Below are 16,657 nucleotides of genomic sequence, written 5' to 3' on the forward strand. Positions count from 1 at the left end.
TGATACGGTTCAAGTGAAATCTTCTTCTCGTCAGTATTAAACTCCCGATTCGTTATTGACCCCGGGGAGAGGCACCTACACTCATGGGCAAGTAGCAGTCGGTAATATTGGTTCCTGTGTTGTTTTATATGCTGTCGTTTCCAGAGCTGTGCTTGGGACTAGCTCCCAACACAGCAGGCCGTTCCATTCCGGTTCTTTTCGACGCCGATAATTTTACTAAGTTTCAGTTTCTGAACTTAGTAAAATTTCCAGATTAAGTTGATGCATTCGACCTCTCATCTTATAGTAACACAGCTTATAATGGACCAGCCCAATTAGGAATTGTAATTCAAATTCCATTCGTGAGTGTTCCCCAGGGGGTCGTTGGTGTTTTCTTTACGTTCTCAGATCGCCTTCGTAAATTATCGTGGAGTTCGTCTTATTATTTTCCTTTTCCTTATTATTTCCTTATTGACCTAAGTTTTATTGACCTAAGCATCCTCGTGTTATTGACCTAAGTAATTCCAATCAAACCAGTCCTAGGCTTATTCTGATAAGTACCCTCGTGTTATTGACCTAAGTTTTCCAAAATCTATTTTTCCACAAAGTAGTCAAATAACCTTCAATTTCCTCCCTTAAATGGTGAGCAAGAATTGGTATTGCGATGCGTTTCAAACCAATTAGATCGTGTGTTACGAAGTTATTTGTGTGTTCTTGATTTATTCCAATCGTATTTAGTTCGAGTGTATAATACGTGTATATATTACAAAATGTTCAAAATGATTATTTTGAACATTCGATCGTCGAAATATGTTCATCTTATAATGGTATCAATTCGTGAGTATAAACGTCGAAAATCTCGATTTTCGACTAATTTTCTAGCAGTTATTGCTGATTTCGACCAAATGAAGACATCTTATAGAAATACATCTCATAAAAACGAGCCCAACTCCGTATAATTAAGTTATGTAGTACCAAAAACTTCTTAAATCTGTCTGCGATCTACCACGACCCTGAGGTCTCAATGAGCTAGTTATCAGATCGCAAGAGATATCACCTTATAATTTACAAGCTATTAATTGATCACAACCCAGTGCTTAAAAAGATATCCAGAGCAGGCAAAGTGGTATAGATTAGTCTATATTTCTATACCTCCAAAAAATCTCGAAATTATTTACCAAAAATTACCATTTTTGGTAATTACGCAATTTTGAATTTTACAAGGTACCGGTACACATAATTAATGTGAAATAGTATTTTGGTAGAAAGTATTTCCAAAACACTTCATCTCTAAAATGAGCGATTTACATATTTTCAAGTACTCAGTGGAACTCTAAAAGTGATCTTCGATTCTGATAGGAATTGCTTGAACGGGCGCAGAACTTTAAATACTGTCTTTTGCTACTGGTCCATTTTTCTTTGGGCAGGTTGAACAGGAGCTGGAGCGAAAAAATACGTTATATTTGAGAATGACCGTTGATCTCTCTTCAAGGATCCGTATCTCCCCTCGTGGAGCACCTCCGATGATAAAATTTCTTCTTGGTCTTTTTCAACTCAAAACTCGAAATGGATTACGCTCCTGAAGCCAATTGATAATTTTTGTAACATCCGAGGCATCTCTGTTAGACCTTGAAATACTCATATCTGCATATTGATATGATATACCGGCAAATTCTTCAACACATTCAATAATTTTAGCAGCTACAGGCGTAGTTAAAGATTGGGTAGTCAAAAATTTTATCATTTTCTCTTATTTGCTTCCACTGAAATTCTCCGTCAATATTTTTGTTTTTGTTTGCTACCCACCCTAGCTTGCATTCCTATACTTACATAGCAATCAAAGTTCATAATAAATAGTTATCAATCGTCTTATGAATAAGATGGTAAAAGTCTGTGGGAGTTTTGCGCCCCCCCCCCTCGAAGAAAAATATCTCGGGAATGTCAATCATTCTTTTATCTCATTTCTCTATGATTAAGACCCACTAACTTGTACATATTTACTTGGAACGTAGGTTGTGTTCCTGAAAATTATGAGGTCAATAGAAATCGAATCTGTATTTTCAATTCGCTTGTAAAGTACTCGTTTGATTCAAGTGGCTCCCCGTTCTCATTTTTTCAAAAAAATTATTTGACATTTCAACATTGCTACAATATAAAATCAACGCACCTATGAGGCAAAAGAATATGTATTTGTTCTTTCTAGCAGAAAAGGTCAAGAAATTCAATCTTGGAAAAAAAAAGCTAATAAAATGAATAATCGTTTATAAGTATGAAGTTTTGGCAATTCAAAAAGTTCTGAAAATTGGCTTATAAGTCGAGAGTACATGAAAAAGGGAATTTTTGCCAACCTACTATAACTGACGTTTTTGAGAATCATTTTTAAAATTGAGTTACCTACGTGATGAAAAAAGTTAACCGAATTGCAGGATTTAATGATAAGAAGTCGATAATTAACGTTTCATGATTTATAGGAGTCGCATGTTTAGTAACTACTTACAGAATGTTGAAACATACCTACAGATTGCTCTTTCCGAATCTGCGGGGAGCGGTGATCAGAGTCGCTGGTTTCGTAACTAGTACTTTACTACTTACTTACAGAATGCCGATTAATAACACTACAAGTACATTAGGGTGGATCGATCGGGGAAAAAAGCGAACATTTTTGGTCACAAATTGAGTGAAGACCTCCATTTTGAGATAAAATCCACTTCAAGTTTTTTTGTAGCTCTGTAGGTGCTTCGTTACGTTAGTAGACATGGGTCTTCGAAGAGGAAACATAAAGAATTGTGATTTTTTTTCCGTCTAGCCCCTGCATACCTGTTTTTGCAAAAGTGATTTGTTCCAAAAGATGGTATTTGAGATTTTGCGACTACTTGGGCTATTTTCATCTAAATTCAAGTACACTCCCAGGGTCTTATTCTGAGCGGTTGAAAATTTTCAAATCTTTTATTTTTGGGTAAATGTGTATTTTGAAATTTTGTTCTTCTCAAACATTTCGCATTATTTATGCCAAAGCATCGTAAGATTCAACTCCTGGATCTGTGGGCTATTTTACAATACAGTGGTGCCAAATTTTTGGTCATTAGGTATTGCCAATTTTGAAAATTCTAAAAAAATTTATAAATTTTGGCAATTGAAGGGAAATAATGGTCGAAAAATGTGTACCACTGTAAAAGTATTTTATTATAAAACATTTTATCAGTTTATAAAAAATGGCATTTTTCAATCCCTTCAGCATAATTAATGGGGAACGGTATCGGTATTTTGGAGGAAAGAAGTAGGTATCAAAACACCAATTCGCCTTAAAATGAACGATTTACGTATTTTCAACCGCTCGTTAGAACCCTAAAAGTGATAGGAACGAAATTGATAATTGAAAAATTCCATTTTTGAGTTCCAAATAATACACGATCGATATTTTTAAAATTATGGAAAAAATCTTGAAAGCCACTTACGTTGGGCAGGAGTCAAAGTTTATTCGAAAAATGACACTCCAGACTCTTGCTCGAAAATCTCAACGCACCTATTACACTATTCGCAGATTCCGACTGAAAATATAAAATAATAAGATAAGGTGCACCGGGGGAAGTTGGAATTCGGGGTAAGTTAGAAAACTTGCTCTAGCGCCTAGAGGTTTATATCTGGCGAAGTGCCACTAAAGGTGACTTGAGGGTACTACCCCTACTTCATCACGGCATGAAAATTTTCGCGATTCAGTTTCATTTTAGATGTCTTTGGTTCAATTGTATTTTGTTGTTGTTTTGAACTTATTTTGAATTTGGTATAAAATACAGACTTTCTATTTCTTAGTTTTTCGCATATAGCGGACGAACCGTGCGTCCTAGTGAAAATCTGATGAGAGTGATCTCAAAGAGAATTAAATTCTCTACAATTTTGTTTCTGTGCAATTTTTCTAGGACGCTCGGTTTGTGATCTACGCCTCTGCAAAGGTTAGCCTGTTCTGACTTCCCCCAATTGGGGTAAGTCAGGACAGTTTATATTTTATTCCACTGAGCGAAAGCTACTGTGTCAATTACGCTCAAATTTTTACCATAGGTTAAGAACCCTTATGGGAACCTACATAATAAATTTGATCCATATTGGTTCATTAGAAGGCGAGTAACAGCTGGTCAAAGTTGAAATTGCGAAAAATCATTCTGACTTGCCCCGGTGCACCTTATTTTTATTAATTACTATAGAAATTATTTAAAATTTGGATAATCAAATATTTAGGTTAGAAATAAATTTGGTTTTGTTCGAAAATGCCACGATAGGCTGGACAATGTAGTCTATGGTAGGCTTCTACGTACATATATGCCTGGTGGATAATTGGCACGATTATAAGGTAATGTGTTGGTATAGGTATACGTACACATGGTCATCAATTACGTAGATTTGCGGCTCTTTTCGCTCGAGCATCGGTTGTCTCTCCGGATACAGATTTTGCATCATATTCATCCAGAGAAATAACCTAATGACACGAAGCATTGTAGCCATACTAGGTGGACGAATTGCAAGGTTTAGTGATAAAAAGCCAATTATCAGCTTTTAAATGATTTATAAGAATCGCCTGTTTAGTAACCACTTACAAAATGATGATACATACCTACAGATCTGTTTTTCCCAAACAATGAGGAGCTGTTATCAGAGTCGCTGGTTTGGTAACTACCTTACTGTTTATTCATAGAACGCCGATTAATATGTACCTACATTAGGGTGGATCGCGAAAAAAAGAAGCGAAAGATTTTGGTCACGAATTGAGTGGAGCCCTTCATTTTGAGATGAAATTCGCTCAGAAATTTTTTCAAGCTCTGCAGGTGCTTCATAAGAGGAGACAAGGGTCTACAAAGAAAACATAATTTTCGAAAGAATCGTTATTTTGTCGCTCTAGCCCCTGCCTACCTGTTTTTGGAGAAATTATATGTTCCAGAAGATCGTATTAGAGATTTTGCGACTACCTGGGCTATTTTAAATCTGAATTCAAGAACACTCACAGGGTCTTACTATACTGAGCGGTTGAAAATGAGCAAAGCTCTTATTTTTGGGTAAATTTGTATTTTCGAACTTTTTTCTTCTTGAAAATTTCGCATCAATTATGCGAAGAAATCGTAAGGTTCAACTCCTGGAACTGTGGGATATTTTGAAATGTAGTGGTGACAATTTTTTGGTCATTAAGTATTGCCAATAATTTTGAATATTCTAAAAAATTGGATTTCTTGGTTGTTTTGAATGGAAAATAGAAACAATGGTCAAAGTTTCAAAAATAACATCCTTCAATCTCTCAGCATGATTATTGGGAAATTGTATTTTGGTGGAAAGTATTTTTAAAACACTAATTCGCCCTAAAATGAGCTATTTACATATTTTTACCGCTCAATAGAACCCTTAAAGTGATCTTGGATTTTGATGAGGATTGTCTGGACTTGCGCAGAATTTTGAATTCTGTCTTTCGAAGCAGGGCCATTTTATTGGGCAAGTTGAACAAGAGCTCGAGTGAAAAAATACTTTTTATTTGAGAATGACCGTTGATCTCTCTTCTAGGACCCACATCTTCTTTCCTGGAGCACCTTAAAGTTCACTGAATTGCGAGGTTTTGTGATAAGAAACCGATATCATTATCTTTTAAATTATTTATGTATAAGAGTCGCATGTTTAGTAACCACTTACAGAATGTTAACATACAGATTGGGTTTGTTCAACCGATTTGCTGCTGTGATTAGTACTCGTATTAAAGTCGCTGGTTTGGTACCCTACCTTACTGTTCACTTACAGAATGCTGATAAATACCTACATACATTAGCGTGCATCGCGAAAAAAACCGAAGTATTTTGGTCGCATTGAGTGAAGACCTTCATTTTGAGATGAAATACACTCAGAAATTTTAAGATTCAGCTCTGCACGTGCTTCGTAAGGGTAGACATGGGTCTTCAAAAAGAAATATTTTCACAAGAATTGTGATTTGTTTGCTCGAACTCCTGAAAAATGATCTGTTCCAGAAGAGGGTACTCGAGATTTTTCGACTACCTGGATTATTTCCACTCCCAGGGCCTTCAAATCCATTTGAAATTTGCGAATCCCTTATTTTATGAGTAAATTTGTATTTAGAAACTTTTTTCTTCTCAAAAATTTCGCATTGATTATGCCAAAGCATCGTAATATTCAACTTCTGGAACTGTGTGATATGTATTTTGAAATATGAATATAGTAGTGCGCATTTTTAAAATCCTAAACAATTGTACCAACCTAGAAGTAGGTACATCAAAAATAACATTTTTCAATCACTCAGCATAATTAATGGAAAATAGTACTTTGGAGGAAAGTATTTTCAAAACGCTAATTCACTGTAAATTGAGCGATTTGCATATTTTCAACAGCTCAGTAGAATCCTAAAAGTGATCTTGGATTTTGATGAAACTTGCCTTCATCGGCGCAGAATTTTGAATACTGTATTTTAACTAAGCTACATGTGTCTTTGAGGGAGTTCTGCGCTCCCCTTCTCCCAAGAAAATACATATCACGGGAATATCAATCTGTTATCCTATTTCTCTATAATTAAGGGCCACGTGTATGTATGGTGCCTTGGACGTGGGTTGTATTCCTGAAAGTTATGAGGTCAATCGAAATCGAATCTTTTTAGAGAGTCATTTTTAAATCGAGTTATAAGATGAAAAAAGTTCGCCGAATTGCAAGGTTTAGTGATAAGAAGTCAATGAACTTTTAAATGATTTATTAAAGTCACAAGTTTAGTAACTACTTACAAAATGTTGATACATACCTACAGATTTGACTTGCCGAATCGCCGTGGGGCAGTCATCACTCATCAGATTCGCTGGTTTGGTATTTACCTTACATCACTACTTACAGAATGTTGGTAAATACCTGTATTAGGGTGGATCGGAAAAAAAAAGCGAACGATTTTGGTCACAAATTGAGTATAGACCTTCATTTTGAGATGAAATCCATTCAGAATTTCTTTTTAGCTCTGCAGTCGGGAGTTAGTCTAATAACTCGAGATAAGTCGGAGGATCGATGATGGCTCTATTCTTGATTTAAAATGTAACAAAATCTCCAGTTCGCGGTGACCCATTGATCGAAATATTCGAAGATTTATATAATGGAATTTTATAATCTTTTAGGGCGACCGTATTGACCGTTTTTGGAGTAGTGTCGATCACTAGGGAGACATGAGTCTTCGAAGAAGAAACATTTTCAAAACAATCGTGATTCTTTCCTACAGCCCCTGGCTTACCTGTTTTTGGAAAAATGAGCTGTTCCGAAAGATGGTATTCGAGATTTTGCGACTACCTGGACTATTTTTATCTAAATTCAAGAACACTCGAAGGGTCTTCTGAGCGGTTTAAAATTTGCGAATCCCCCATTTTTGGATGAAATCGTTTTTTTGGAACTTTTTTCTCCTCAAACATATTTTTCATTAATTATGCCAAAGCATCGTAAAATTCAAGTTCCAGAACTGTGAGATATTTTGAAATACAGTAGTGATGAATTTTTGTCTATTTTTCTTTATCGTTTTAAATGAAAATAATGGTCAAAAAATCGGTACCAATGTAAAAGTACCTACCCACATCAGAAATGACATTTTTTAATCTTTCAACATGCATAATTAATGTGAAATATGTCGTAGGAATTTTGGAGGAAAGTATTTTCATTCATAAGAGTCGCATGTTTAGTAACTACTTACATAATGTCACTACCTGCAGATCAGTCTTTCCGAATCGTGGCGGTGCTGTAATTAGAATTGCTGGTCACCTCGCTACTTACAGAATACTGATAAATACCTACATTAGGGTAGATCAGGATAAAAAGCTGATGATTGGTTCGAAGGCGGAGAGTATTTTGAAATGGGAATTTTTGTGAACCTATAATCGGAAGTGGCAGCTTTGAGAGTTATTTTTAAATCCGAGTTATAACTCTTATGAGATGAAAAAAGTTCACCGAATTGCGAGGTTTTATGATTAGAAGCCGATCATCAACTTTAAATGATGTATAGGAGTCGCATGTTTAGTAACTACTTACAGAATATTAATACCTACGGATTGAGTTTACGTATTAAGAGACGCTGGTTTGGTACCCTACCTTACTACTTACTTACAGATTGCTGATAATTATATACCTACATTAGGGTGGCTCGCGGAAAAATGCGAAGTAGTATAGCATTTTGGTCACATTGAGTGAAAACCTTCATTTTGAGATGAAATCCACTCAGAAATTGTATTTAGTTCTGCACCTATACTTCGTAAAGGGAGACATGGGTCTTCAAGAAGAAATATTTTCAATAGAGCGTGATTTTTTTTTGCTCCAGCCCGTAGAAAAATGGTCTGTTCCAAAAGATGGTATTCGAGATTTTTCGACTACCTGGATTATTCCCATATAAATTCAACAACCCTCGCAGGGCCTTCTAAGCCGTTTAAAATTTGCGAATCCCTTATTTTATGAGTAAATTTGTATTTTGAAACTTTTTTCTTCTCAGACATTAAAATCCTAAAAAATTGTACCAATCTAGATTGTAGGTACATCAAAAACAACATTTATCAATCACTCAGCATAATTAATGGAAAATAGTATTTTGGAGGAAAGTATTTTCAAAACATGAATTCACTCTAAAATTCGCGATTTGCATATTATTTTTCAACTGCTCAGTAGAATCCTAAAAGTGATCTCTGATTTTGATGGAAATTGTCTTCATCGGCGCAGAAATTTAAATACTGTATTTTAACCAAACTATTTGTCTTCGAGCAGGTTGAACGGAGCTAGAGCGAATGAGAAAGACCGCTTGACCCCTTTTCGGTTACTCATATCTCCCCTCCTGGAGCACCTCCGGAACTGAAATTTATTCTTGGTCGCTTTCAACTCCAAAATGTCTGTTTCCACAGAATCTGGTCAAAATCCTCCATCTTTTTTTTTTTTTGCAAGCCACCCCAACTTGCATACCTACTTTCATAACAATCAAAGTTTTACAGTCATCTAAGAGGAAGCTGGAAGAAGTCTGCGGGGGTTCTGCGTCCCTTTCCCCCATGGAAAATATCACGGGAATGTCAATATGTCATCTTATTTGTCTATGATTAATTCCCACGTGTGTGTACCGTACCTGGAACGTGGGTTGTATTCCTGAAAGTTATTTGAGAGTCATTTTTAAATCGAGTTATAAGATCAAAAAAGTTCGCCGAATTGCAAGGGTTAGTGATAAGAAATTGATGAACTTTAAAATGATTTATTAGAGTCGCAAGTTTAGTAACTACTTACAAAATGTTGATATATACCTGCAGATCTGATTTCCCGAATCTTCGCGGCGCAGTGATCAGATTCGCTGGTTTGGTAACCAAACTACCTTGCTTCTACTTACAGAATGTTGGTAAATGCCTGCATTAGGGTGAATCCGGAAAAAAAGCGAACGATTTTGGTCACAAATTGAGTAGAGACCTTCATTTTGAAATGCATTTCACTCAGAATTTCTTTTTAGCTTTGCAGGTGCTTCGTAAAGGGAGACATTGGTGTTCGAAGAGGAAACATTTTCAAAATAATCGTGGTTTTTTCGCTCCAATCCCTGCTTACCTGTTTTTGGAAAAATGATTTGGTCCAAAAAATGATATTCGAGATTTTGCGACTACCTGGGCTATTTTTATCTAAATTCAATAAAATTCGAAGGGTCTTCTGAGCGGTTTGAAATTTGCAAATCCCTCATTTTTGGATAAAATCGTTTTTTTGGGACTTTTTTCTCCTCAAACATTTCGCAGTAATTATGCCAAAGCATAATATTATTATTCAACTTCTGGAACTGTGAGATATTTTGAAATACAGTGGTGCTAATTTTTGGGTGAATAATTTTTTTCAATTTTTAAAATTATAAAAACTTGGATAACTTTTTCAATCTCTCAGCATAGCTAATGGAAATGGTATTTTAGAGGAAAGTATTTCCAAAACACTTTACTCTGAAATGAGCGATTTACATATTTTCAACCGCTTAGAACCCTAAAAGTGATCTTGGATTTTGATAGGAATTGCCTGGACGGGCGCTGAATTTTAAATACTGTCTTTTTAGTACTGGTCCATTTTTCTTTGGGCAGGTTGAACAGGAGCTAGAGCAAAAAAATACGTTTTATTTAAAAATGACCGTTGATCTCTGTTCAAGGATCCATATCTCCCCTCCTGGAGCACCTCCGGTGAAAAAATTTCTTCTTGGCTAGGTATACTTTCAATTCAAAACTCGAAATGGATTACGCTCCTGAAGCCAATTGATAATTTTTGTCACATCCGAGGCATCTTTGTTAGACCTTGAAATACTCATATCTGCATGTTGATAGGTCTGCAATGATATACCGGCAAGTTCTTCAACACATTCGATAATTTTAGCAGCTACAGGCGTAGTCAAAGCTTGGTTAGTCAAAAATGTTATTACGAGTATTTTCTCTTATTTGCTTCCACTAAAATTCTCCGTCAATTTTATTTTTTTTTGCTACACACTATAACTTCACGGAAAAAAAATTAATAAAAATTACTATTTCAGACAGTATAGTAACCGGATCCCATTCAAAAATAATAGTGATTTTTACTCAGCCAAAAAATACATTTTACCTATAGAATTAGGTAAAATTTATTACTCTCATAATTAAATCTACTAATCTCATAGTAAAAATCACAATATTTTTGAATGGGATCCGGTTACTGTTTGAAATAGTAAAAATTATCCATAATTTTTTTTCCGTGTTGCATTTCTATACTTAAGTACATAGCAATCAAAGTTCATATTACCTATAGTTATCAATCGTCTTATGAACAAGCCCGAAAAATATTCCGGGAATGTCAATCTTTTATCTCATTTCTCTATGATTAATTGTAAGACCCACTTGTACATATTTACTTGGAACATAGGTTATTGTGTTCCTGAAAATCATGAAGTTAATAGAAATCGAATCTTTTCATAAATTGAATAATATAATCTTTCTGTATTTTATTCGCCTTGGCAGATTTATTAACTGGAGATTGAGAATGATCCCTGTTGGAAGATTGTGTTATTTAAAAATACAAATTTGAGACGCGTTGGTTAGTTATGAATGTAGTTTTGACAATGCAAAAAGTTCTGAAAATTGGCTTAAAGGCTGGGAGTACTTGAAAAAAAGAATTTCGGTTAACTTATGACTGACAGATTTGAGAGTCATTTTTAAATTGAGTTATGAGATAGAAAAAGTTCACCGAATTGCAAGGTTTAGTGATAAGAAGTCGATCATTATCTTTTAAATGATTTATAAGAGTCGCATGTTTAGTAACCACTTACATACTAATGTTAATGCATACTAACAGATTCGTGCTCTTGCCAAACCGTCTTGGGTGCTGTGATCAGAGTCGCTACTTGGAACCTGAGTTGTCTTTCTGAAAAATCGTCAAGTCAATTAAAATCGAATCTGAATTTTCAATTCGCTTGTAAATCTCTAGTTTGATTCAAGTGGCTTCACTATTCTCATTCTTTCAAAAATGCCTCAGTTATAATTTTGAAGAATTATTTGACACATTGCTACATTTTCTGGCTGAAATATAAACATATTCTACTTATACAAAAATCAACGCACCTGTGAGCCAAAATAAAATACGTTCTTTCCAGCAGAAAAGGTCAATAAATCCAATCTCTAAAGAAAAAAAAACTAATAACACGAATAAGTGGAAATGTAAAAAAAAACTAAGGTTTTACGAAGGTTCAAGCGGATTATAAATGTCCAAACATCGTAGACATATTTCGAATATGTCAAGATTTACAAACAAACATAGGTAAAAACTGATTACCCTTCTGTCGGAGAATGGCACAATGTCATTATTAGGGATCGTCTGCTGTGATTCACTGGGGATACGCCGAAAGGCAAAAAAGCACTTGAAAAATGGTCAGGAATTAGACTCATTTAGACGAATTGATCGACGCTATAGTATAGTGTTTTATTCGGTGAATTTAATCATAGCACGTCTACGTGTAGTGGTGTGTAAAAGAAACATCGTCGTCGTATTACAAACCACTCGCATGTCAGTTGTCTTTTCGGTAAACATTTCACATTTTCACACCGTTAATTAAGACCAGGCCAAACGACAACTTTCACACCCTTTTTATTGGCCTAGGTCTCCTCCCTAATGTGATCCTTTTTACTCTATCTCGTATACGAGTTGTATTTTAAATACCTACACGCCGATAATGCGACCATGTCGTACGTTTAAAAATAACGTTTACTAGACACCGACGACGACGATGAGTTTTATGTGATTATTCATTAGATTTACGGGGTCGTTAATCAAACTCTTATACAGATAGGATTTTTTTTTACTTCGTTTTCGAGTTAAATGTCTCATTTAGCCGATGATTAAACTGATGCGTTAATGAATAGTGTCGACGATCGAAGATGTTTTTTCGAGGTTGCCAAAATTATTAATGATCGTGTTTACGTACTTGCAAGTATAGTGTATGGGATGGTTGAGTACACGCCTCTGTACCCATAGTGTCTCGGTTAGGGACAGTTTTCTTTTAAAATTCCGCCATTGATACTTATTCGTATATTTGAAAACGTGCCTTATCTAAATGGGTCATTCCACGTCAATTGGACCAAGAAGTGGTAGGGGGATTCGGGGATTTTTTGAAATTTTTCCTGTGGAAAGACCTTCCGAAGGGATGATCAATGGCGCAAATCGCAGCCGTCTAGCCCATTTTTAAAGGCAACTAGGGGGTGTCAAAGTTTTCAGTGAACCTAAAATATCATCCATTTCAGCAGTGGATTACTCAATAACCGCGATACCTACCAAAATGGAACTTTTTCCCATAGTTAGTAGTTGTGAAAGGCTTTTTGGTGATATCATGAAAATCAGTGTTGCCACTTTTTTCGTACAAAAAATTAACTCAAAAAGTTTCGAAACGTAGATTTTATATCGTTCCGACTCTCAAAAATTCTGAAAAAAATAATATTATGGGCAACTTTTCATGCTGAACAACATATTAAAAAATTAGGATGGTAACATGTTGCAAAGTCGATCTAAAAAAATTTAAAGTTTGCGAAAAAATGCGATTTTTTGATTTAAAACATGAAAAAAAGTTTTGATAAGTGAAGTTGACCCATTTGACCCCTATTTGTACGTATTTGTTGAAAAAGTTGAAAAACCCCTTTCACTCGATGAAATGAACTCCTCACAAAAAAAATCAAAATTCGAAAAGATTCAAAAAATGAACGAATTTTTATTTTTTTGTTGTGAGTGTAATTTTCAACAACTTTTTCATGAAATACGTCAGAAAGAGGTCAAAATAAGACAACTGAATAAATTTAAACTTTTTTTGATGTTTGAAATCGAAAATTGAATTTTTTCGAATTTTGATTTTTTTGTGAGGAGTTCATTTCATTGAGTGAAAGGGTTTTTTCAACTTTTTCAACAGATACGTACGTTCAAAATTCAAATAGGGGTCAAATGGGTCAACTTCACTTATCAAAACTTTTTTTCATGTTTTAATCAAAAAATCGCATTTTTTCGCAAACTTTGAATTTTTTTAGATCGACTTTGCAACATGTTACCATCCTAATTTTTTAATATGTTGTTCAGCATGAAAAGTTGTCCATAATATTATTTTTTTCAGAATTTTTGAGAGTCGGAACTATATGAAAACTACGTTTCGAAACTTTTTGAGCTAATTTTTTGTACGAAAAAAAGTGGCAACACTGATTTTTATGATATCACCAAAAAGCCTTTCAAGACCCCTAACTATGGGAAAAAGTTCCATTTTGGTAGGTATCGCGGTTGTCGAGTAATCCACTGCTGAAATGGATGATATTTTAGGTTCACTGAAAACTTTGACACCCCCTAGTTGCCTTTAAAAATGGGCTAGACGGCTGCGATTTGCGTCATTGGTCATCCCTTCGGAAGGTCTTTCCACAGGAAAAATTTCAAAAAAATTCCCGAACCCCCCTATCACTTCTTGGTCCAATTGACGTGGAATGACCCCTATGTGTATGTTTTTTTGTATTAAATGTGTACAATATTGCCCAATCAATGGTTTACGAGTATGTGAAAGTGACTGATCATGATTCACGAGTGGGAATTGAGAATGCGAGGTTTGAATAGCAATTCCAGGTACTATTTCATGGTGATAGAAACACATTTTTACACCTTTACACCTTGTTGATATTTGAGGACAAAAACACACACATTTTATAAAAGAGGAACTGTAATTGAGCTAAATAAGTTTACAAACCCAGCACAATAACACAGGTAAAGTGACAATGAAAATCAACGACGATGATCTAATCGCAATACCATCATTACACAAATCGCCTTGACAAAAACACATGAAAACTTTCTTATGACTCCATATTGTATCGTCGCATCTTTCTTCATTGTCAGAGGGCGATCTTTGTAAGCACATTCTTTGAGTAGCTACTCCGTATTCTTCAGCCTTCAAGTCGTGATCTCTGGTTTCGATGACTTTTCCACACCATCCTGAAGCGCAAGGTACAGCTTCGACTCCAGTTTCCGTATCTAGTTGACTAGCATTGTAAAATTTGAATTTATCTTTGCAGCTTCCCAATTCGCCGCGAGATCTACACGAAAAACATCGCTTTATCGAAGCGTTAACTCGGATCACAATACAAACACCGATCAGCGAAATGAACAGTCTTCGAAGAATCATTTCTTGTAACTGGTTTCTCGATTTTCTCCGCGTCTCTTTGGCGTGACTGAACGAGTGAACGTGGTGTGGAGAATGTTAATAATCGTGCGAAATGTAGTGGTTACCAAAATACAATGCCTAAGTTATAATGCCAATCATCGTGATCATATTCGGTTTTTAAAATTTCGAAAAAATCACATTTCAGTAAAATTTTGTACGTTGTCTGGGGTCAAATTGCATTTTTCTTTTGATAGCTTTTTTATCGTGAAAAGTATTTGGGAAGTATCGTTGATTTTTACCTTTAACATTATTTACTTTTTTCTGTTTAGAAAGTGAATGCGTAGCCTTCATCCAGTTTAAATAATTAGGTACCTACATGTAGAAGTGTTAGTCAGCAGCATGGAAGGGGGTTATTGTATCATTTCACGAGCGGATCGCCCCCTGCACTGTTAATACTTCTTATCACTTTGCCCTGTAACTTGATTTTTTCCAAGTTCCGATGTTCCAAATAATGTTGTTCAATTTCCGTCCACTATAAAACGAGAATTTAATAAATTTAATAAAAAGAACGTCCTTATAATAAACAAATTAAGGTTCAGCAACAAAAGATAAATTTATTTCGATGCCCGTCGGACATTTGATTCATGTAGTTGTCTTTGAAATATGATCCAAATTCTTAAGTATCTTCGTCATAATTCAACTCATAAAGAAATGACTGAGCCATTGACTTGAACTTGTTTTCATCTGGTTCATGATGCAATATCTTCAGAGTTTTGTACACTAATGACTTTTCACCAGTTGAATGGTCCTTGTCATTATACACTTCACTCTATATATTGTGTCTCCAACTCTGGTCAACATGCCAGGCACGCAGGAGGTGATTTTTCACTGGACCCATGACACTGACCCAGGCATTAAAGAACGCGGGGTCGTCATCCGACCTAACACTTCTGTGTTAATTTGACCAATATTTGCATCATTTTTCACTTTTTCGAATAATTTAATCCAAGTACGTAGCTGTATCCTTCTTCAAAGAGAAACAAAAAATGCATGGAAAACCATTTCCGAAGTCATCTACGTACTATCACGAAGGGGGTCAAATTTAAGGGTAGATAAGGATACCAATTATCGACCCCCTAGTTTATTTTTTGAATTTCTCGGAGCCAAATTGAGCTGGAAATGTCAGTGATGGCTTAAACGATAGCTTGACATGTCTACTTCAACATCCCAAAGCCCTAAGACCCAACATTTTCATTTACCATCTTTTCTTTACATTTTCCGAAAAAGTTCAAAAATTCAACAAAAAAAAAAGTGACCCAAATATTGACCTTCTAAAAAAACGTGTTAAAAATGGGTAAAAATACACCGGAATCAAAGTCTAAAGGTGTTAAAATAAATATTTTTATTACTGAATACCTGAATATAAAGTATTAAGAATGTTTTTACAAATAATGAAAATTGGTCATTTACCACAAAAAAGTGACCCTAATATCGACCCCTCAAAAAACTTGTTAAAATTTGAAAATGGGTAAAAAAACACCAAAATCAAAGTCCGAAGACATTAAAACAGATATTTATTACTTGACATAATCAACATAAGAACATTTTACTGGAAACTTCAGCCCGTTTCTTATGATTTTGGTTTATCATTAACACGAATTTATCGCAGTGTCCAAAACATCCCCACTATGACATTTCTACTACAACTGGCTGTAGGTGTAGGAAAAAAGTATCAGCTTTTCACGAAAAGGTGATTAGTGATTATTGACGAGAAGGAATCAGAAATTTTATTTTACTCGGGCTCTAGATGAAATCCTTCACGGTTATTTTTCAGGAGCTCAAAATGTGAGATGAAAATTTTTTCCAAAAACAGCACTTCAAAACAAAAGCTGAAATATTTTTATCACACAAGTTGGTATCTGATAAATGTTGTCAAAAACCCCGTCAAAAAAAAAGCAAACCAACTCGTCAAACCAGCAACTGTTCAAAACATCCTCCCTCTCCCTAACACCATAAAAAAATGTAACCCATCAAAAT

General features: G+C 35.1%; 2 protein-coding genes across 10 annotated transcripts in view; one reads left to right on the forward strand and one right to left on the reverse strand.

The window, feature by feature from the left end:
• LOC135841990 (collagen alpha chain CG42342) overlaps window positions 1-16,657 on the forward strand; it is a 434,760-nt gene that overhangs the window by 303,186 nt on the left and 114,917 nt on the right. The gene's annotated exons all lie outside the window — the stretch shown is intronic.
• LOC135839690 (UPAR/Ly6 domain-containing protein rtv-like) lies at window positions 14,162-14,684 on the reverse strand. The gene has a single exon (XM_065355827.1). It carries the CDS (start codon window positions 14,639-14,641, stop codon window positions 14,189-14,191), a length of 453 nt encoding a protein of 150 aa, XP_065211899.1. The 5' UTR covers window positions 14,642-14,684; the 3' UTR covers window positions 14,162-14,188.

Source organism: Planococcus citri, chromosome 3 (genome assembly GCF_950023065.1).
Source record: "Planococcus citri chromosome 3, ihPlaCitr1.1, whole genome shotgun sequence".
Taxonomy (NCBI): domain Eukaryota; kingdom Metazoa; phylum Arthropoda; class Insecta; order Hemiptera; family Pseudococcidae; genus Planococcus; species Planococcus citri.